The sequence below is a fragment of the Brassica napus genome, chromosome C9 (assembly GCF_020379485.1).
Source record: "Brassica napus cultivar Da-Ae chromosome C9, Da-Ae, whole genome shotgun sequence".
In the NCBI taxonomy this organism is placed as follows: domain Eukaryota; kingdom Viridiplantae; phylum Streptophyta; class Magnoliopsida; order Brassicales; family Brassicaceae; genus Brassica; species Brassica napus.
Window position 1 is genome coordinate 18,514,317 of NC_063452.1, and position 21,789 is coordinate 18,536,105.

Here is a 21,789-nt window from a genome sequence, read left to right on the forward strand (position 1 = left end):
AGACAAAATCTCAACCTCTGCGCCTATTTGAAAGTGAGCTAGAAGCCTGCTTACTTCAACCTATGAAAAATGAAGATTCAGTAACATCAGCGGTTTCAAATTGTTAGAATAATAATTAAAGATCAAATATACTCGATGCATACCTCGTTTGTTTCTGAAAAATCTATAGCACTTGTCTGAAGATGCTCTGTTTTCTGAGTAATAGGCGGTATCTTCGAAACATGCTCAGTAGTAGGTTCAGTAGTAGGCTCTGTGGAAACTAGCTCAGTAGTAGGTTCTGTAGTATCCTTGAGATTTTCTTCTGCTTGATTCTGCTCTGATGGTGTCTCATCGGATTGCTCTCCCTCACTTGTCTGAAGGTGCTGTGTTTGCTGAGTAAGAGGCTGTGTAAGAGGCTGTGTAAGAGGTTGTGTCTTCGAAACATCTGTGGAAACTAGCTCAGTTGTATGTTTTGTAGTATCCTTGAGATTTTCTTCTGCTTGATTCTTTCTGCTTGATTGTGTCTCCTCTCCCTCACTTAGAGAAAAATATTGGGTCGCAGTTTCTGTCTCACTCTATAAGACAAAAGTAAATGGTAAGAGTTAGTTGAATAGAAAAATATTACATAAACATTTTAAATATTTCTTCTTACCAAAGCATTCTTATTTTCTTCAATAACTAGTGCAATTAGTGAAGACAATGGAGAGGAAGGTGTGTGATGCACAGCATGTGTATTCTCCTGTAATAACAATAAAATAAAAGAGGTAGTTATGAAGAAGTTTCTACAATTTAAAATTCAAGTTGTACTTATGAAAGACATTTCTATGCTTACCTTTTTATTGTTTGCTGAAATGATCTCAGTCAATGGCTGTGTAGCCTCATACGTTCCCTCTGTTACCGTCTGCAAAAAAACAAAAAAAGTCAGGAAGGGGATCAAAAACACGTACAAAAGCTTCCAAACATTACTTGAAATCTCCAAGATTTTTTGAGCATTTACCTGCTGTTTCTGAATTGGAGTAAAAACTTGAGCCTCAATACTCTTTGGAGATATTGGAGAAGAAGGTGTCTCATTCATTTCCAGTGTTTCTTTTTGCAAAACTTGAGTCTGAGCAGCAGGTGACTCAATCACAATCTGCAAAAAATATCAGGAAAGGCCATCATGAATACATTCAATTATAATTTCTAGAGTAAATATTACCTCATCATTTGTTTTTCCTTCTTCTTGATTAGTTTTGGGTGGCGTCTCATCAGTAGAGGTTTGTGTTTCCCTCTGCCAAAAATTAGAAAGGTCTATATATGTAAATCACCCAAAACTAATTGTAAACTCCAACTGTCATTGAGCATATACCTCTTTTGTCAGATTAGGAGTGAAAACTTGACTATCAAGGGCAGGCGTGTCATCCGATGGCTCTCTCTCAATCTGTAAAAATTATCACGAAGGCAATCCAGAGTACGTTCTAAAGCTTCCAAACATTAACTTAAAAATCCAAGATTTTTTTTTGACCATGTACCTGCTGAGTCTGACTTGGAGTATAAACGGGAGTTTCAATACTCTTTGGAGCTATTGGAGAAGAAGGTGTCTCATTCATTTCCACTGTTTCTTTCTGCGAAACTTGACTCTGAGCAGCAGGTGACTCCCTTGTTAATTTCTCTCTCACAATCTGCAAAAAAATATCAGGAAAGGCCATCATGAATACATTCAACTATAATTTCTAGAATAAATATTACCTCATCATCTGGTTTTCCATCTTGATTAGGATTGGATGGCCTCTCAGCAGGTGACTCACTTGTTTCTTTCTGTCAAAAATCAGAAAAGCCTTTATATGTAAAAAAAATCACCCAAAACTAATTTGTAAACTCCAACTGTGAAAACAATATCATTGAGCATATACCTCTTTTGTCAGATTAGGAGAGAATACTTGAGTATCAAGGGCAGGAGTGTCATCATCTGATTCATTCATTGTCTCCTGCAAAAATCAAGAATGCATTCAAGAATATGTACAAAAGTTTCCAAATATTACTTCAAAACTCAACAATATTTATTGGTTACATACCTCATGTGTCAAATTAGGCTGTTGAGACATTGGAGATAAAGGCGTCTCACTCGATGGTTGCGTGTAATCCTGCAAAAATCAGGAAGGCATTCAGGATTTTGTACAAGAATTTCCAAATATTTTCTTAAAAAATTTTGAGCATATACCTCATTTTGTTGAGACTTTGGAGATGCAGCTGATTCAATCATTGTCTCCTGCAAAAATCAGGAATGCATTCAAGAAGTACAAAAGCTTCCAAATATTACTTCAAAACTCAACAATATTTATTTGTTACATACCTCATGTGTCAAATTAGGCTGTTGAGACATTGGAGATAAAGGCGTCTCACTCGATGGTTGCGTGTGAGACATTGGAGATAAAGGTGTCCCACTGGATCGCTGTTTGTCAAATATTAGGAAGGCATTCAAGAATATGTACAAGATCTTCCAAAAAATACTTGAAAATGCAAATGTAAAAGAAGATGTTTTGAGAATTTACCTGTTGTGTCACGTTAGTGGGAAAAACATTGTTGTTTCCTTCCAACTCTGACACACGGGCTCTAAGATGCATGTTTTCTTCTTCCAGTAATGACATTCGATCCTTCATGCTCTTCAGATTCTCCTCCATTACCTCAATGATCCTGTTCACTTTTTCATTTACTGAATCCTCATCAATCGGAGTAGAAGCTTGGCCAGTCTCCTTATTTGCCATCATTTGAATAAGAGCATCCAATGTTTCAAATGTGTCTACACACCTATTTTCCCAGTCATCGGCTGTAAGCTTGTACCCTTTCTTTGTTACATCTTTCAGTGTTTCCAGCTCGTCACTATATTTGTCTTCAATGGAGATATCATCTTCTGGATCATGAGGAATAGAAGGTAGTATGCAATGGACCTTCAGCTGAGAGTATTTTAAAAAAGACCAATGAGAAACATATTAAAAAGAAGAAGCCAAATAAACTGAGAAACATATACTTGGAAAAGCTTACCTTTGTATCAGCTTCAACCTGTAAAACCCTATCAAGTGATGGATTCTCTACCTCAGTGTATTTTTCACACAAGTAAGTCGGCCCAGGAACCTCAACTGTTGGTACACACTTACTGAACTTATTCCTTAGCAAAGGAATCGACTCTAGTATCCAAAGAAGGAATACTAGAGGATAACCTTGCAACTCAAATTTGGATTTATTCTCCAAATGATTCGCGACAGCGTTTTGAATTGACTTCAGGAGCACAATGTAAGCCTCTTTCCCCCATGGATATGTCATATCCTGTGCATTTTTCGCATATTCCAAAGGAAAACTCCCTCCTTTGCTCTTCCGCAATAATATGCTCTCTACCAGGATGAGCATTGCGAGGCATACTCTCTCCTCAGAAGCATCTTCTCTTGTGTTTCTGAGCTGTTCCACCACGTCACTTAACTTATGACTACGCCCCTTTAGCAATTCCCAATTAAATCTATCGGTTTCCCTTCGTGGTCCTTCTAATGCACCACTACATTTCAAGCCTGTCATCATATGAAATTCTCTTATAGAGAACCTCATTGGCTGCGCACCGAAATGGAACCAGGCTTCATTCTCCTTGACAGAAACGATGCTTCTAGTGAGAATGGCGTAGACCATCTTTGCTGATAACTTCAATCCTCTCTCACTGAGCTTCATTATAGGTCCCAGAAATGATCCTCGGACTCTTATCATCTCATCTGGTTTTAGGATGCTGTCAACAATGGAGATATACTCTGAGCCGGAATATTGGTTGATTGCTGACTTTTGCTTTGGCTGTGAACCAATAGGATACTTCAGCTCTGGCAGTGCTAGTTTTAGAGGTACTGAATCTCCCATCTTGTTTCTATCCTGCGTAAACAAGGAAAAAGAAATTTCAAACTTTTCTGGAAGGCTTTCCTGAAATAACACAACAAATGCTTCCTGAAATTATTATAAACACTAGACAGTTTCACAAGCAACAAAAGACTCATAAGCAAATTCAAGACCCTATCAAAAACAAATGCTTTCTGAAATTATTATAAACACTAGACAGTTTCACAAGCAACAAAAGACTCATAAGCAAATTCAAGACCCTATCAAAAATATCAACATTCCTAATCAAAACAAGACTCCAAGCAAAAAAGTTTCAAAATGTGTTACCATACGAGTTTCAATATTCAACATTCAATAGATGCAGCAACAAATGCTTTCTGGAAATCTTCTAAAAACATTCAATAGATGCAGCAAGAGACAACAAACTTTTATTTTATAAATTTGTACAAACACACAGAAGGTTGAATCTGCAACATACCTCAAAGAGATGAATTATGCTCCAACAACTTTGTGTTCCCACAATTCAAAAGTCTTTCATTTGCTTCGCTGGTTAATAAGAAAGAGTAACAAACAAATCAAAATCAAAACGCAAGCTTCACAAATTTTAATTCAAAAACCCTAATTTTAAAAAGTTACATAGTGATTTGTGTCCGATTTTGAGAGTAGAGAGTGTGACGCTGATGATTAGATAGCCGGAGAAGATGATTAGCGAGCCGGAGAAGATGATTAGCGAGCCGAATAAGATGACTAGCGAGCCGAAGAAGATGATTCGCGAGCCGGAGAAGATGATTCCCCAGCCGGAGATGATGATTCCCGAGCCGGAGACGATGATTTGCGAGCCGGAGACAACAGTGCCAGTGAGGGTTTGAAGATTCCCGAGCCAGAGACAACACGGTTCGAAGAGTCGCGAGTGAAGGAAATGAATTGTTTGTTTTTTTTATTCTTATAACACAAGGATAGTAGTGACATTTTGCCCTTTAATGAATGTCATTTTTGTGACTTTCATTTCCTGTGTCATTTTTGTGACATAAACTTGAAAGGTGTTCTTTTGGACAATTGTCCTTTGATAAATTTAAGAAAATCTAAAGTAAGAATAACAAATATTTTTTATTTCTAGTATCAGATTTTAATATTATTGCAATAACTTATTTTCTCGCGATAATAATACATCCACCTCCAAGAGAAATCAATCGAAAATCAAATGTAATGTGATAAAATTATAAATAATTATATTTTAAAGTAATATATAAAAAGTTTCATAATTTCATAAATAATAATTAGAATATTTTATGTAACAAAAATTATGTTTTCAAATATATATTTTCAGTTTATATTAGATATTCAAGTTATAATGAATTTTTCCTTAATTTTTTGTGTTTTACTAATTATGTTTTGTAAATTGTTTTAGCATTTGCTAAATTTCTTATAAAAATATTATTGAAATGTCACTCATGCTATTTAAAAATATTTTTATAAATAGTGTTATAAATTAATAAGGTATTACATTTCTAATAGAGTTTTATTTGAGTTTCACACCCTATCATAACAAATAATTTACTTCGAATAAGCTAGAGTAAACCAAACATAATTTAATCAAATAACTTAAATGTAGCGTAATCATTAATAATATGGAAATTAAGAGAAACCAAATAACGTACAAATGTTTTCTGAAAATTGTTTTTCTTTTCAAGACTAAAACCAAAACAAGTAACTATATCATTTAATCTTTTCAGTGGCGATGTATTGAATGTTTCTATGTAATTAAATATCTCATTCTCAGTTTCCACATAGTGACATAACATCATAAAACATGTATACTTACATAATTAAATGGAACAAACAATACGTTAGGTTTATATTCCAGACCAAAACAATCAAAGAATATATCATCAAGAAAATAGTTATACACACCAAAACTGCAAACAGTTATTTATATACTTTGAATCTACACAAATCATGATTTATTTTTGTAGTCTTGTACATTTACTTTGATTTTTTGTTATACTTTTTTTTCTTAAATTTGATTTAGATATTGCGAAAGAAGAAATAATCTACTCAATGTAATAGAGTTAGTATCTTAATTAGATACACAATATAAAAGTTAGTGTTGTTTGTTACTGCTATATTTTTTTATGTTTGTTTTTTTTTGTTGAATATCATGTTTTCTTATTTTACGATCAAGTTATTATCCATGTATAAAACATATATTTTTATCATAATTTGGATTCAAGAATTTTAGAGTTACATAGCAAAATTGTGTATGTCAAAAGCATCATGCCATCCTTTGTGTATCTCGTCGAGACAACCACAAACCAAACCAACTTGACCATCACAACCTGCCACCTATCCTCATCATCATCATTGCCACTAAAACCACATGCCACCTATTATCACCATCACCTGAGGTCAGAATGTCTCACAGACTTGTTGTCTCCATGCGAGATACATTTGAAGCACCTCTGCTGATGCAGACATTACAACTTTGAGCTGAATTCTATTTTTTGGGGGAAAATATGCTTTCTCTTTTGGTACATACACTGCAGCATAGAACGAAGCTACCAACGAAAAAATCTTACTGCACTTTAAACAAATGGAGATATTAAAGACCACTTCAATCAGAGAAACAAAAGCTACAAATTACTGTGCAAGTTTTCTACATATCAATCAAGTGTATACAAATCAAAACCTGGCTCGTCTCTGGTAGAATCTTGATGTTTCTTGATACAATTTGGATTGAAGAATTTTTAGAGCCAAGTTGTATCGAGACAACCAGGAACCCAACCAACTGGATCATCACCACCTGCCATCTATCATCATCATCACTGCCACTAACTTGAAAAATCTAACTCCCATACGCTAAAGGTTAAAGATGTATATATATTACTCACCATAAACTGCATCCTTTCTCTGCACTCTCTTGCACATTCATCTCGTTTTGCTGCAAAAACGCCAAACTGTACCGTACAATGGGTTTCACTTCTGTAAGATCAAATACCTGTATTTGTATAACCACCTTGAGCTCACGAAGCAAGGACAATTATCATAGAAGCAAACAAAAAACAATCCAAGTAATAAAGTTTCTGTTTTTTCATGATAAGAAAAGTGTAAACGTTTTTAATTTACTAAAATGAACATATGTAGACGAGCATAAGCAGTTACCATAATAGACTTCTCAAGCAGTGGGTCACCTCAACAATTAGGATAAGACTTTGTAAAGATAGTGTTCTTAAAATAAGGATTCGAGTCAAAGAAAAGCTCAAGTTTGAATCCTTTAGGCTCTTCACTCCTTCACCATCTAAGTTATTTGAGAGCTAATCATCACACTCTGTGTCCTGACATCAAAGACATTAAGCTAGAGCTATTGTCCATGGTTATGATTGGAGTTGCAGACAAAATGGATACCAAAACTGCATATAGTTTTCCTCCTCGGAAGTGATATCATTGTTGTTCAAGGCCATCAGCCAGAAACGTGGAACTCTTTTCTCTGCGATGTGTAACGCATGGAAACATGTTAAATTGTTTTTTCTTTACAAAATATTAAACAGAAACAAAAAAAACATCGTTCCTCAAGTTACCTTATGCAGTTTCTTCCTCTCTTGGTCCATCTTCGTATCCCTGGAGTTGGTTTGACATTAATAGTTCCATTCACAATCTCAAGAGAAAGTTTAAGATTATACATATATATACACCATACTGGTGCTGATAAGTAGATATAAGAAAACGGGAGTATACAGATGCTCATCATTTTTCATTGCTTAGATTTATTGGTTTTGATGGTAACAGATGAAATAACATGATCCCACATAAAACTTTGAATTTCTCACTAACAATCACTTTGGTAGAGGAAGCCTGATACAGATTTTCATATCTGGCTTCTAAACAACACAATCAGGCGATGAGCCATGTGTTAATGCAATTAGTATGGGGTTCTGATTCTTGAAAAGAGAGAATATATGAATAGTAAATAGAATCCCACCTGTTTGTAGATGAGCAGCATCTCTACACCGATCAGAGACTTCCCATTGCATGTTGCAATTAAACTTCCCAAAAATGTATGAGCTTGAAGATAATTATGGTCTCTCCCAACCCGTAGCAACATCGTTGAAAATCATGGATGCGATATCTTCTGCTTTTTCTTATATGCAGAGTTGATTTTATAGTGGGAAGTTCAGGGAAAGTGAAGAGAACATTTGTCTGGTATTGGGAAATTAATGAAGAAAATAATGAAGCAAGGTTGATGATTCATTGTCGTGGGAAAAGGCGTTTCACCAGAGAACGCAAGAACTGTGGCCGTTAGAGTTTCCTTTGGCAAGGCAGAGAAGAAAGAGAATTTGGGCCGCAAGTCTAAATTGGGCTTCAAAATATTTTTCATGAAACTCACGTTTAATGTGATGATGTGTAACTCTTATTGGCTCTAAATATTTGTGCTGATATGGCATGCCTAGAAATCCTCTAATTTAGTTTTTTTTATATAGTAGAGATAGGTAGTTTTCATTTATTCATACTCCCTCCGTTTTTTAATATAAGTCGTTTTAGAATTGTGCACATAGATTAAGAAATCATTATTTTTTTATATTTTCTAAACAAAAACATCATCAATTATTAATCTAACCACAAATCAGCCAATAATAAAATAGAAGGTATATTATCATTGGTCATATAACATTAACTGTTAATAAATTTTACATAGAAAACCGAAAACATCATATAATTTGGAACATAAAAATTCCTTTAAAACGACTTATATAAAAAAACGGAGGGAGTATATATTATCATTCCTTTGTTGACTATTTCATTAATGACCTAAGAGTATTGGTACCTATATATAATGGAGGTCGTTTATGCTTCAACACTACCATACAATCTGAAATCATGTGTTGTTTCCAAGGTTGAACCGATCAATGATTGTAACTACATTTGTCTAGCCAACTTCCATTGGATCATTCGTGGTCTTTCTCATCCAAAGTTTTGTGTTGGTACGTTTATGATATTTTGTCTATGTGTATAAACTCATTTTGTTACTAAAATATACACTATTTATATATTTCTTTAATATGGAGTTATATTTAATTCCAGTATGATTATATTCTTTTTTAATATGGAGTTATATTTTATTTCAGTATGAAATTGTTGCCTTTTATTGATAACAACTATTTATTTTAAGTTTAATATTGTCTTTTAAATGTTCAAGTGTCAGCTTTATTCTCCATGCGATTGTTATTAAATTTATGGTAAAAGAATAAAAATAAATTAAAAACATTTTTAAAAAAATAAAAGATAAATTAAAATAGGCTCATATGTATTTTTGAGTCATAATCAATATCAAGGTTTAATAATGGGCCTCTTTTACAAATTAGACTCATAATCACCCCACTAAATTTGTATATTCAAATAATTTACTTTTTTTCTCTTTTTCTTTCCAAACTAATATTATTTACTTCAATTTATTTTTATTCTTTTACAATCTTTATGTACTCCAGAACCAGTATAATTTAAATAAAATATAACGATACAACTTTGATAATAGGGAAATTACTGTTTTTCGACCATAATAAGATTATCGTTACCCGGATATTCCAGTAAACTTTTTTTTTGACTGAAAACTCCAGTTAACTTTCAATCTCAAATTGGTTTTCTTTGCATTAATGTATAATATGCCACTTTTTCTTTTAACCTTTTTCAGTAGCTAGAGATTAAAATTTATAATCTCTTTTAATCCATTTATCCCGCGCAGGGTGCGGATCATCACCTAGTTTATTAGGGTATATGGCCACTCTAAAGTGTAGAGTTATTAACAGTTCATCTTTTTGTTTTCAGTATATGTATCGATAACGAGCGCAATGTGATAAAACACTCTTATTGTTATAATATCATTCTTATACTACCTCTAACGCTATTTGAAAGATCAAACCTTGTACAAGATCCAGTCCCAATCGTTGATTGACAATCCTGATCAGCGCATTGTTGACGACCTAGGTTCCTTCACTTGTACAGCTTTGTCTTTCTCTCTCACCCTTTTCAGCGACCTCATCTCTTTTAGCAACATCCTCTTCACCATCTACCCTCCTCTCTTTCTCGCTCTCTTCCTCTACTCCTTTGGTGGAACTGCCCTCAGTGTCTTTCTTGGCAAGGTTTAACATACTTCTTTTTCCTTACCATCATCCCTCTTGACCTGACCCAGACACATATATCTTCATTCTGCTCCTCCGTATACTGTGTTTCTCACTTCTCTTCACTTCCTCTTACAAGTTCTCTACTTGTTACAATGGCTTAAAATATCACTTTCATTTTCAGATTATGACTCTTTGTTTTGGCTCTTGTCCTTGATCATATTCCCAGAGTTGCAGTATTAGCTAATTTCATTTGAGTGACTTTGATCTCCTCTTGAATTCAGGGATTAGTGAATCTCAACTTTCTGCAAGAGAAGAAAGAGGCCGACTAGCCTTGTACGCGTGAGGGAAAATGCTGAATCAATTGCTTTCTACGGAGGTGAACAGAATGAAATGCAGCTTCTACTGAAGCGCTTTTGATAATTTAACTGTAAAGATTACCCTTGTCTATCTGATTCTCTTATCCCCTCACTTCCTCAGTGAGTTTGTTCATTCTTTCGCCTGCAGGAATTGCTGATCGCATCTAGAAACCTAGAGTTCTTCACTGATGGCTACCGCTACCTCATTCAGATTCTTCCAGTTGCCCCAATGTTTTTCTCTCGGAAAATTGAGTTTGGTGTTATTAACCAGTCAGTGTCAGCATTCAATCATATTTTAGGAGACTTCTCGCTCGTTGTTTATCAGTTTAAAATCAAGTTTTGAGTCATATTTGTAATTTTCCTTGTTTTAATCCTACAGAATAGAAAATATCTATATACGATACATGTCAGAAGTTTTATAGCAATTTGGATAAGCTTAATACATGCTAAAAGAAGAGAATCAGGGAATGTTGATTGTTATGGTTAATGGTCTAATGACTACCTAATGATAATTTAGTAGTTTAAATAGTAAAATAACCAAAATGTTAATACTAAAAATAAGATAAAGAAAAATATTAAGTAATATTGGTTAACTTGTGCGATGAGAAAAGGATTCAAAAGCATTTGAAATTTTGGTGATAAGTTTTCCAGAAAAGCCAAAATTATATTTAGAACTTTAGAGTGCATGTTTAGTTTGTTGATGTTTTTTTAAAAAAAAATGCTATGTAACAATAGTATTTTATTATTATTATTTAAAATGTTGAGGCATTTTATTTTAACCACGCTTTGTTTGTTATTATTGTTCGGATTCTACACTAATTTAGCTATTTTTTACAATAGTTTCTAACATTCAAATAGAACGTTAACTGCACTTACAAGTTAGAGAGACATCAACCTCGAGAACAAAGCAAAACATGAAAAGTACATCTATAAAATAGTTTGCATTTTACTAATTTATAATAAATTTATAAAATGCCAATTTAAAGAGTATATATGTTGGCAAATGTCATACTCCACATGAATTCCCTCCCGGACCACCATAATTGAAGAAGAAACCTAGATGATTACGATGGAATGGTTTTACCGTACCAATTCTTAGCCCATAACATTTCTCACTATCTAACAAATTCTCTACAGGAAAAGAATTTATTTTACGCTGCTCATAGTTGGAATTCAAGACATCAATATTTGAAAAAAGTCCTGAATCTAGGCGGCCTCCATTTGGAAAATTACCATTACCCATGGGAGGGCTTGAACCAGAACGTGAAGCCTGAACCACACCACCAACTCCAACCATATTTGCACCATTTTCTAAAAGGTTAAATAATTCTTTTGGCCAGTAACCAATATCTATATCAGGTGACTTTTGCATAAGTTGTGTAATCCACCAGTTTCCTGTATTTATATCCTTTTTCGAATATTAAGAGACAAGACAAATTCATATATCAATTAAAAAAAATGTACGGGTCTAGAGATTTATAGTCAAATATATCGATCACTAATTTGCTTATAAAACTGATTATAAATATTAACCTGATGAATGAAATATCGAAACCAGCCAGGGACCCCTGGCTTAAGATCAATGGGCTCGACAATTGGAATCACCTTTGATACTTGAACAAACCCTGAACATGCGGTATTGTAACATCCTTTCCCATCCTTACCCTATTAAATAATTTTTAATACCATACTTGTTATTATTTGATCAATGTTTTCATCATACACTAATTTGTTTGTAGCCACATACCTTCCAAAATCCAAATGCCCAAACACGTTGGTCGCCATATAGACCTGGATTTATCTATCAACATGGAATTGCAGAATAAGAAAAATAATAAAATGAAATAAGAAGATGAGAGAGATTCTCTTTAGTTTAAGGTTATAAGAGTCTTTTTGACAAAAGAAAGTGTGTCTCAAGTGATAAGTGTTTTGTAGTGTAATTTGAATGTGAGAAAATGTCTCTACATGTAAAAAATTCAATATAAAACCTACTGTCCAACCCGCTGAGATATAATTGACTTGGTTTTCCGATCCACTGCCTATATATATATGACTATACGAGACTTGATCCTTTCCCACGTTTAGCGCATTTGCACTAAACCAAGCTTGTACACCCCGAAATGGACCAATGGATGATCTTACTCCAGCAATCTATCAAAAGCAGCTTACATTATTAGTGACTCTTTTTGGGCAAAACATTAATGATTTTTTTTTTTTTGCAACACAAACATTAATGACTTAATACTAGATATATTATATATACATAAAAGTATTAAATCTATCGTATTAAGAAAATTGAGATGAGTGCTTACATGCGTTCCAGGACTATCGGCTGATAACGGATGAAAATGTTTCTCAGCAAACACTTGCGAATTTGTGACATATTCTTTTGTATTTCTCAATATGGGAACAGTTCCATTTGGACATACTATTTTCCTTTTGTTAGACGTTTCATTTTTGCCGGTTTGCATCTTTAACTCATTTCTTGAAATTGATGATTTCCTCTTTTCAAATAAAAATTGTAAAATCAATATTTTATAATACTAATACAAGTAAAAAACGCAGCAGATGAAATTCTGAGGCGATGCACCTGAATTTTGTGGGTTTTTAGCAAAGGATGCTCGAGCCCTGGTTGCTTGTAAATATCTATGCAATCATACGTTACATTTTCACTTATCTGTCAAGGACAAAAAAAAAAGGTTATATGTTACATGGCATTCTACATAATAGAAGAAACAGTGGATCTCAAGTTGTGTGTTAAGCTAACCTTGAATGATCTGAGAGGTACTGTACTTTGATTGGAATGAACTATAGCTGTTGAAAACAGAAGAGATATCAGATTCATCATAATTATAGTTGACATTTTATTTGTTTTGTGTCTCAAAATTGAAAACACTCTATAATTTATATACACTGGTGATCGGTGAAGGTCAGTCTTATATCTTGAAACGTTACGAAGTATTAAATGTGGAATCAATGTGTCAATTAGCGGTTATTCAAAATGAAATAACATTCTTAGAAGCATGTCAAATTTAATTTTCGTATCATATCTTTTTACATAGACATTCCTTTACTGATTCTTGTTAGAGTAATGACCCAGAAACATTACCGGAATCAATGTAATAATTACTTTATACATTTGACATCTTAAATGCATTTATCGTAAACGTAAAAAAATCTATAATTTTAGTCAAAATAATTTAAAGTTAATCTTTGACCAGACTTTATACACAAAATTAGGGCTGGACAAATAAACCGAACCCGAAAATCCGAACCGAACCCGATCCGATAAAAACGAATCCGAACTGATCCGAACCCGATATAAATACCGAATGGATCTTGTTTTTTGGTATTTTGGGTTATGGGTATTATCCGAACCGAACCCGAACCTAAATGGATATCCGATAGAACCCGAAACATTTAAAATCACAAAAGAACTTCTACCAAATATGATCTTAATTCTTAATATGTATCCAAAATACTTTAAGATATTATTGAACTTCTAAAATAATTATCTGTTACATATGAAGGTTGATGGTGGAATGTGGCGGTTGAAACCTGGAGTTTTTAGATTTTGGTTTTGTTTTCATTGAATAATGTTTTTCATTTCATGAAAACTTAGTTTTTGTTTTATGATTTCATTTATCTGGTTTTCTTTCTATCACTAGCTATGTTTATTTTTCGCTTGATTTTGAATGATCACGTTTGATATTTTTTCCTATTTTGAATCGATTTTACTTATGTTTTGTCTATTAAAATATGTACAAATCATGTATTTTAAATCCGAAGAACCGATTTCATTTATGTTTTATTTACAAAATAGGTACAAATCAGGTATTTTTAAACCGAAGAACCGATTGGGACCCGAACCCAAAAATACAATGGGTTATACCGGTTCTTTGAAGATTTACCAACCCCGACCCGAACACGATAGAACCCGAACCGGTCCCGAACCGAACTTTTATATAAGCCGAATGGGGTTGATTTTGATAAATCCGAAAAACCAAAAACCGAATGGATAAAACCGAAACCCGATTGGGACCCCGAATGCCCATGCCTACACAAAATAGTTTAGTTTTTATTTTTATTTTCTTTTGTTTCTTTTGCTTTCTTCTCCATACGGAGAAATCAGAGTAGTCTCAGATTCAATCCGCTTAGCTTCCTCAAATTCTCAGATTTGATCTCTAGCCACCGTCGAATGAAGCCTCACCACCACACTCCTTTTGACACCTTCGCTCGTTACCACCACCACCAGCAGCTCATCAGCACCATCCGCCATCTCTCTCTCTCTCTCTGTGCTGTGTTTATTTCAGAGCTCCCTGCAGCACGCTGCAATCTGGTTCAGTTAAAGTCTCTTTTCTTAGACAACAATCAAGTGAAACATGTAGAGCAATTGAAACGTGGTTTTGCAGATATCGCTGACGACGTCTACGAGATTCTCCATGGTTTGAAATTTATTTCTTCTCTGCGTTTTGATAAAGTTTTGTTCTTTTTGGTTTATGAGTCTACAAAAGGAGATGATACTCTCTCTGTTGTTTCACTCTGTTTTTTTTTTCTTTCTGATAATGTCTCTTGGTCTCTCTGATACGAAAGTTTTGTTCTTTTTGGGTTTCTGTGGAGATGATGAAACTGTCTCTGTTTGTCTCTCATTTTTTTTTTCCTTTTATGTTTAGTTGTGTTGATCCATGTTTGAATGGTTTGTACTTTCTTTCTTATCTGTGTTGTTGAATTGCTTGTTGATACAAAAGTTTTGTTCTTTTTGGGTTTCTGTGGTACTGTCTCTGCTTGTTTCTCTTTATGTTCCGTTGTGTTGATGTTTTAGTGGTTTGTATCTATACGTAGGAAGGGTATGGGCAGGTCACAATATATTGAGGTTTGATATACCAAGGATAAGAGAAGCGTTTGCAGATTGCAGAGATTGGACGTGATCCACCAGAGCCAAAAGGCACCATTGACTCGTTGGTGTTGCTTACTTAAAAGTTTGGGAGGAGAGCTGGTGATATGAACTTGGTTTTATTCTGCAACCTCAAAGAACAAGCTTGTGATTGTGATGTTGTTTGTAACATAACAATGGTGTAAATGTATGTAGATGGTATTGCTGCACATTGAAGACTGTCCTGATAAAGAGCCTCTTGGCCATGGGTTCTATGCAGGCTCCACTATGGCCACAAGGATAACAATACCAGATTTCAATCACCAAGTTTATCTGTTGTATTTTGCAATGAGTTCATGTATTGATTTTGTGTGTTTTGAATCTTTAATGGAAAAGCATATGATATTCTTATGACTTACTATTAGAGTAAATTATATTTATTAATATCGTTGCAATATATATTATAAATATTTTATCATTTCTATTTATAAAATTAGGGATATATAATTTTACATAGTGACTAGTTAGACTTATTTTTAACCCCTCAGCCCTAAATATAATCATAAAATTTAACTTTTAAACTTTTAAACTTTTTTGATCAAAAAAAAACTTTTAAACTTTATATGAAAATACAGTTCGATACAAATATACTAATACCCTAAATCCTTAAATTCAAGCTTAAAAGATATTCTAAATACTAAATAAAATCTCTAAATAAAATGTTTTCAGATTTTAATGCCAAAATTTAAACTTAAAAACTTTATATCTAATTTAAAAAAAGAAAAAAAAACCATTCAAAATCTTAAATGTAAACCTTAAATCTTCCATCAAATTATATACCCTAAATCTTAACTTCAAACATAAACCTTTCATTCACTAAATATAAACTTCCAATATAAATTTAAAAAATTTAATAAACTTCAAATCTAAATTTTAATCACAAACCTTTATATACAACTCTAACCCTTATACTTTCAAAACTCTAAACCCCTAAATCATAATGAATTAAATCTTAAATCTAAAACTATAATCCCTTCGTTTCATATTAAGTGTCGTTGTAGAGAATTTTTTTCGTTACAAAACAAGTGTCGTTTTCGATTTCAATGCAAAATTTATTAATTTTATTTAGTAAATTATTTTTCTATTGGTTGAAATATGGTTAGGTATATTGGTATTTGTGTTTTTATATAGAAAATATGCAAAATTAATTGTTCCCTTAATCTGTGTGCACAAACCCAACGACACTTAATATGAAACAAAGAGAGTATCTAATACCCTATACCCCAAACTTAAACTCTACGTACAAAATCATAAATCCAATCTTTACAAACTTATAATAGAGATTTTAAATTTAAACTCCAAATTTATAGTAAAACTAAAATCATATACTCAATCCTAAATTTTAACCATAACCCCCAAATCACATATCTCATTGTAACATCCATTATATACCAAAGCACAAGTCACCCTACCAATCATATTTTGCCACATAATTTAAGAAATAAAAATAATTTAAAATCACAAATGCAAATGAAATAAAGAAAAATGGAGGAGGCTAAATATAGTACAATACGTGCCAATTTAAATATTTGATAGACAAAATCAAAAGCATTTTCACAGTCCACCTCGCCGATTTTACACTTTCACGATCACCATTCACCAGAAATCTCGGAATTAACTACTATATTTTCTTTCTTTTCAGAACAATAACTACCTACTTTCTATTATTTATATTTGTATCAGTTTATTCAGTGACCGCATATTGCTAAAAATCACGTTTTCTCTCCTCCTCAGGACCCTGATCTGGGAATGCATGCAAAGCTTCTTTCTTATATTATTTGTTAAATTCAAATCATTTTTTTTTTGCTACTGCTTAATCTCTTTCGATCTTACTCTTTTCTCTATTTTTACTAAACCTCATTCACCACATGCAAGGTTTTCTTCAAAAAACTCAAGGTTAGTACTTCTTTTCCAAAACAAAAATATGAGTCGGAGTAGACAAAATGGATATATCAAAGTTTTCTCTGTCTTTTACGCTATATTCAAAAATCTCTATTAAATTTTTGTAGCCTTTACATGCTTGAAAAAATTGTATCTAATAGTTAATAATAATGATCGACTGATGTAAATTTCAAAAAGTGTGGAAAGAGCAAAAAAATCAAACACTACGGGGAAAAGACTATCATCAAAAATGGAATTAAGGTATACATATTACATTTTACAAATATTTTTTACCATAAAGAAGTATCTTATTTTCTTCTGACAATAAATAAAATAGAAGTCATGAGGATAACACCAATAATATCATTGTTTCTTGGGAAAGACTACATGAATAGTAAGTCTATATTTCTTGCTTTATTTTTCGGTAAAATTTATGTTTTATTTGGGAAGATGGAGTATAAAGCAAGTAGATTCTATAGTGGAGCTGAAATCGACTTTTTCTTAAAGATGAAAATTGAGTGTAAATTCATCGGTCACGAGTGTATGTAATTCCGCATTTAGTAATACTTTACAAATACATGCGTTAGATTGTGTATATTTAACAGGGGGTGGCAAAAAAATAATATTTTGTATGTTTAATCATAATGTTCATTATGTACAAAATTAATCATAATGTTAGCTACAAAATTTTTGCAATCAAGTAAACTGAATTGAAAAGGTGAAATGAATTTTAGAAGATAATTATTAAACAAGAGAATGTTAATCATTTTCTTATCCCGTACGTAGTGCGGATAGAATACTAGTATATCATAAAGCATTAAATCTTAATTTTTAAATAAATTATAATTTTGTAAATAAATTATAATGTTAAATACAAAATTTAGATTTCAAATTTTCATTATGATCAAAGTATTTAAAGCTAAGACAGTTTTTAAAATAGTTATAAATAAATAAGAATACAATTAGTATTGTATTTTTTGAACCATTGATTGATTTGAATCAAATGCTCAAAATTAATCTTGTACCTATCCTCATCCTTTTTTCCTATTCGCTTACTTGTTCTTATGACATGGATCACCATCTGCATTTTTCGATGACATTGAATCAACGTTTGAGATTAATTCTTTTATTCTTTTTTTTAAAATTATTTTTTTTGTGAGATCTACGATTCGAGAAGTGAGAGAGAGAGAAGAGATGGAGTTTGTAGATGGCAGAGAAAGGAGAAGACGTGACGTTATCACCACCACCATCGCTAGTTACTATCACCACCATCGCTGGTTACTATCACCACCATCGCCATCTCTCCCATCCCCAATCGCTCGTCACCACCACCACTGCTGGTGGAGCATACAGGAAAGGCATCGCCATCCTGCATCCGACAGTGTAGTGAACGAAAAGTACCTTAACGCGGGTTCTGGGAATGATCTCACTGAGGTAAGGTTGGCTATGCCATAGCGTTAGAAATTGATATAAGACGGCCACTCACTAGTGTGCTGCATCAAAGTATTGTTAATCTGCCCAAGATGCTTTTCACTAATATTCTCATTTTGGTGCAGGAAAATATGCGCGCGGGCACTCCTAAATGTTGCAGCTGAGCAGCCAGATATGGAGAGGCTCCTTCAGAAACATTTTACTTGCTTTGGAGGACGTCAACACGCTCTACAAACAATCAGACACGCTCCTTAAGTTGTCCCATACTCAAGTTCGTTTATGCTTTATATGGTTTGAGTTGAGTTAAAGTTCCTTTCTTTAATTATGTGTGTTGCAGAAGTCCAAGAGGAATGACTCTTCCAAAACTATGTCCCAACGTTTGCAAGGTATTTAGCTTGTCTGATTTGTTTTCATCACTCTGTAATTTTCATGTGTTTGTTCACTACAGATACTCAGCTTGATCTTTGAAAAGTGCTCTGCTTGTTTCAATTCTAGTTAGAGACCTATTGGTTCACTGAAAGACCAAGTTTACATATTTCTACTTCTTTCATCCAATGAAAGCTTATCAGTGTTTTTTTTGTTCCTGGTAAAGGTCGTGGTCGTGACTCGTGAGCAAGAGCTAGTGTTGTGCAGAGGAGATGTCTGGAACTCGTCTCCGTCTAGACTCACACGAATGTTGCAGTCTTTCACTGGAATTGCCAAGTGCAGCCTTTGAAGGTATTGTGACAGTAAAGACTGATACTTTCTTCTTCTTAGAGTTTTGCTTATGTCTGCTGATTCATTTTTTTTTTTTTGATAACTGTAAATTATATTTCCAAAATAAAATTGGTTACATGAGCTTCAAGACCAGAGTACTTCTATGGCCAAAAAAAATTAAAAACCAGTGAGAAGCTAAGAGTTTGGTGCAGCAAATTGTTAGCTAAGGTTAGCTATACTTGAACCATAAGGAGAGTAAGGTTGTACACCCCTTGTTGCGTCGTCTTGCTAGAAGAATGTCCTTCGTAACCCTATCAATCCTGTTAAAGATAGCTAGGGGAGTTGATGGAGGTCTTCCATGTTTCCTATCATTTCTTTCTCTCCATATGTGATAGACTGTAGCTTGACAGACAATTAAACTGAGAAGCCTTCTCCTTGGTGACCATCTCTGCTGGAGAAGCCACCCAATCATTGCTTGCCAAGAGGTAAAGAAGGTAAGTGGAGCTCCCAACCTCTGTTTCACACGATCCATATCTCCACTGCAAACCTGCAACGCAAGAGCAAATGATCCCTAGTTTCCTCATCAGTGGAGCAAAAAGTACAGGTTCCAATATCCATCAAACCCCATTGCACCAGTCGCTCATTCACCGGCAACCTATCAAGGTTAGCCACCCAGAAGTTAAAGGCGTGTTTAGGAACCATGTTTTTGAACCAAACCACTTTTGACCACGTTAAATCTTTAACCACTTAAGAAAGCGCTATTATACATAACAGTTTTACGACCGCTATTACTACTGCATAGCAAAAGATAACTGTGTAATTGGCTATCTACTCTATTAAAAGGAAAATGCATTTTATATTTGATCATGAATTTTCTTCAATAATTACCATCAAATACCACTGATGTTATCTCTAAACTTTTTCTCTAATTAAGAGGCCTACATGAATTTAACTATCCACATTAAAATCCCGTGTTACGTTTGTTTTGGGGGATTATGATCATTGTTTGACCTTTTCATAAAATCATTGTTTGACCTTACAAATATATTTTTTTTAACTTCATGTAGGCCTCTTAATTAGAGAAAAAATATAGTTCGCTTTAATAACATATAAAAGTCAATTTAGTCTAAAATATCATTAAATTGGATTATATTTAAAATTAAAAATTTCTACCAAATTACTGTAGTTATGAAATAATCAAAAATATAATTCAATCGGATTATATTTATAATATGAATTACATACAATTGTAACTTTCCCACTAACTATATAGTAATTGTAAATAAATTTGACTAACTTAAGTATTTCAAAATTTCACAGATAAATTTTCCATTAATTATAATTTGTAAAAAAAGATAAAGGGCAATTCTCCATAATAACACTTTTAAAGTTTTTGTCGCCAAAATAGCACCAAGAGGAAAAAGTCACATAAATGACATTTATTAATAGACAAAATGTCCCTAATACCCTTTTTTTTTAAATTAATTAAACAAACAAAAAAATAAAATAAATCAGAACAACCTCTCTCTCTCTCTCACGCCAAGCACGGCGATTCTTTTTCTCTACGCGACGCGACGGCGGCGACCTTGTAGAAGCCGGAAAACCGGACTGACATAAACGATAGAATAAAAAAAACGATGTTAAGGAAAATAAACGAATGTAAAAAACGAATACAAGAACGATAAGAAATCGTATTCGCAAAGAGACATGGAGTCGAGATATGATCTCTTTCCTTAACTCAAAATATTCGCTCCGTTAGTGAGACGGGACTGTACGAATATAGAGTCCCAGGATACAACCATGGCAGACGAATCACGCCTCACTCGTGATCGCCCTATCGAACTATAAACTCTACGAAACACTCTCTAGACTTACGTTGAGGGATCTGGTGATTTTTGTTGCGTAAAACTTTGTGTTTTTATATAGAAAATATGCAAAATTAATTGTTCCCTTAATCTGTGTGCACAAACCCAACGACACTTAATATGAAACAAAGAGAGTATCTAATACCCTATACCCCAAACTTAAACTCTACGTACAAAATCATAAATCCAATCTTTACAAACTTATAATAGAGATTTTAAATTTAAACTCCAAATTTATAGTAAAACTAAAATCATATACTCAATCCTAATTTTAACCATAACCCCCAAATCACATATCTCATTGTAACATCCATTATATACCAAAGCACAAGTCACCCTACCAATCATATTTTGCCACATAATTTAAGAAATAAAAATAATTTAAAATCACAAATGCAAATGAAATAAAGAAAAATGGAGGAGGCTAAATATAGTACAATACGTGCCAATTTAAATATTTGATAGACAAAATCAAAAGCATTTTCACAGTCCACCTCGCCGATTTTACACTTTCACGATCACCATTCACCAGAAATCTCGGAATTAACTACTATATTTTCTTTCTTTTCAGAACAATAACTACCTACTTTCTATTATTTATATTTGTATCAGTTTATTCAGTGACCGCATATTGCTAAAAATCACGTTTTCTCTCCTCCTCAGGACCCTGATCTGGGAATGCATGC

At 33.3% G+C, this 21,789-nt stretch overlaps 2 protein-coding genes and 1 long non-coding RNA gene across 6 annotated transcripts; 1 reads left to right on the plus strand and 2 right to left on the minus strand.

Annotated features, from left to right (window-relative positions):
- Positions 1-701: 701 nt before the first annotated feature.
- Positions 702-4,578, minus strand: LOC125592395. Of its 2 annotated transcripts, XM_048767475.1 has the most exons (14): positions 4,465-4,578; positions 4,307-4,374; positions 3,001-3,864; positions 2,511-2,912; positions 2,312-2,410; positions 2,180-2,227; positions 2,034-2,102; positions 1,872-1,946; positions 1,708-1,776; positions 1,491-1,640; positions 1,328-1,399; positions 1,178-1,249; positions 977-1,111; positions 702-880 (listed from the first exon to the last, which is right to left on the minus strand). In XM_048767475.1, exons 3-14 carry the CDS (start codon positions 3,850-3,852, stop codon positions 776-778), a joined length of 2,148 nt encoding a protein of 715 aa, XP_048623432.1. In that variant the 5' UTR covers positions 3,853-3,864; positions 4,307-4,374; positions 4,465-4,578; the 3' UTR covers positions 702-775. The 2 variants fall into 2 exon arrangements, with proteins under 2 accessions (XP_048623432.1, XP_048623433.1); XM_048767476.1 differs by having other exon boundaries at positions 3,052-3,864; positions 4,307-4,578.
- A 6,657-nt stretch (positions 4,579-11,235) lies between these two features.
- Positions 11,236-14,037, minus strand: LOC106400412. Its single transcript, XM_048767477.1, has 7 exons — positions 13,065-14,037; positions 12,888-12,974; positions 12,610-12,801; positions 12,290-12,448; positions 12,045-12,098; positions 11,831-11,962; positions 11,236-11,705 (listed from the first exon to the last, which is right to left on the minus strand). Exons 1-7 carry the CDS (start codon positions 13,158-13,160, stop codon positions 11,304-11,306), a joined length of 1,122 nt encoding a protein of 373 aa, XP_048623434.1. The 5' UTR covers positions 13,161-14,037; the 3' UTR covers positions 11,236-11,303.
- A 311-nt stretch (positions 14,038-14,348) lies between these two features.
- On the plus strand, positions 14,349-20,105 carry LOC106397637. Of its 3 annotated transcripts, none has more exons than XR_007328347.1 (5): positions 14,349-14,742; positions 15,140-18,545; positions 18,668-18,797; positions 18,880-18,928; positions 19,135-20,105. It is a non-coding gene; the product is annotated as an uncharacterized LOC106397637 (long non-coding RNA). The 3 variants fall into 3 exon arrangements; XR_007328346.1 differs by having other exon boundaries at positions 14,351-14,742; positions 18,668-18,928; positions 19,135-19,259; positions 19,649-20,105; XR_007328345.1 differs by having other exon boundaries at positions 14,352-14,742; positions 18,668-18,928.
- The last annotated feature ends 1,684 nt before the right edge of the window (positions 20,106-21,789 follow it).

Excerpts from the sequence above, each read along its gene's own strand:
- LOC125592395 (XM_048767475.1), bottom strand. The coding sequence starts at position 3,852 with ATGGGAGATTCAGTACCTCTAAAACTAGCACTGCCAGAGCTGAAGTAT. Across the intron at positions 1,777-1,871 it reads CTCCTAATCTGACAAAAGAG|AAAGAAACAAGTGAGTCACC; the intron begins GTATATGCTCAA and ends GATTTTTGACAG. Across the intron at positions 1,112-1,177 it reads AAGGAAAAACAAATGATGAG|ATTGTGATTGAGTCACCTGC; the intron begins GTAATATTTACT and ends TATTTTTTGCAG.
- LOC106400412 (XM_048767477.1), bottom strand. The coding sequence starts at position 13,160 with ATGTCAACTATAATTATGATGAATCTGATATCTCTTCTGTTTTCAACA. Across the intron at positions 12,449-12,609 it reads CCGATAGTCCTGGAACGCAT|ATTGCTGGAGTAAGATCATC; the intron begins GTAAGCACTCAT and ends TGCTTTTGATAG. Across the intron at positions 11,706-11,830 it reads TTCGATATTTCATTCATCAG|GATATAAATACAGGAAACTG; the intron begins GTTAATATTTAT and ends TATTCGAAAAAG.